General features: G+C 49.2%; 1 protein-coding gene across 1 annotated transcript in view; it reads left to right on the top strand.

Moving 5' to 3' along the window:
• Positions 1 to 250: 250 nt before the first annotated feature.
• LOC107099781 overlaps positions 251 to 709 on the top strand; it is a 4,674-nt gene continuing 4,215 nt past the window's right edge. Inside the window, exon 1 of the mRNA XM_015398042.1 lies at positions 251 to 670. Coding sequence (XP_015253528.1) covers positions 385 to 670 — 286 coding nt within the window. The 5' untranslated portion in view covers positions 251 to 384. The remainder of the gene's footprint in view (positions 671 to 709) is intronic.

Here is a 709-nt window from a genome sequence, read left to right as displayed (position 1 = left end):
GCCGATGTCCAATATTCAGTTTTAAGGCCGATACCGATAGGGGGCCGATTATATCGTGCATTCCGAATTATGACCTGATCCACCCACCCTCACCCCAAACAAAAAGCATCTTGTTGCTATGGCAACGATAGCACATGTACTGTTGTGCTTCAGATGTGTTTGGCCTCGGCTCACTGCAGGCAGAGTGTTTGTCAAACAGGGAGAACATTCCTGAGCTTCAGGAATGGACTGATGCAGAGCGTCCTGACGGCCCCTGTGGCTCCTGCTCGACTATTAGAGCTCAGACCCGTACGCCGGTCTGCAGGGTGGAGGCTAGCACAAGTCCCACAGCAGCTCACACTCTGTTGCTTCCAGACAGTGTTGAAAAAACGATTTAAACTCAGAATGTTCGGCAGCGTGCATTTGGCCATTTTTTACATAACTGTGGCCTTCGTGCTGGAGCGCCCTGTCAAAGGCTTGTTCCTGAAGGAGCAACGCAGAAACGCAGAGGCGAACCAAGCGCTCGGTAAAGCTATTTTAGAAATGCTTCACATCAAGAAGGTGTCGGCGAGTCATCTGGCCAAACCACATCCTTACATGAAGAGGATCTATCAGCATCTGGAGTCACTGGAAGCTCAAGACGTTGGAAAATCAGATGGAATCCTGGTGCAGAGTTTTCGAAGTGTTGAAGGTCAGAAAGTATGAACTTCATTCCTGAAAACATAGAGCA

This window comes from Cyprinodon variegatus, unplaced genomic scaffold (genome assembly GCF_000732505.1).
Source record: "Cyprinodon variegatus isolate N-32 unplaced genomic scaffold, C_variegatus-1.0 Scaffold907, whole genome shotgun sequence".
NCBI lineage: Eukaryota > Metazoa > Chordata > Actinopteri > Cyprinodontiformes > Cyprinodontidae > Cyprinodon > Cyprinodon variegatus.
Note: the sequence above shows the minus strand (reverse complement) of the source record. Positions and strands in the feature narration are given on the sequence as shown.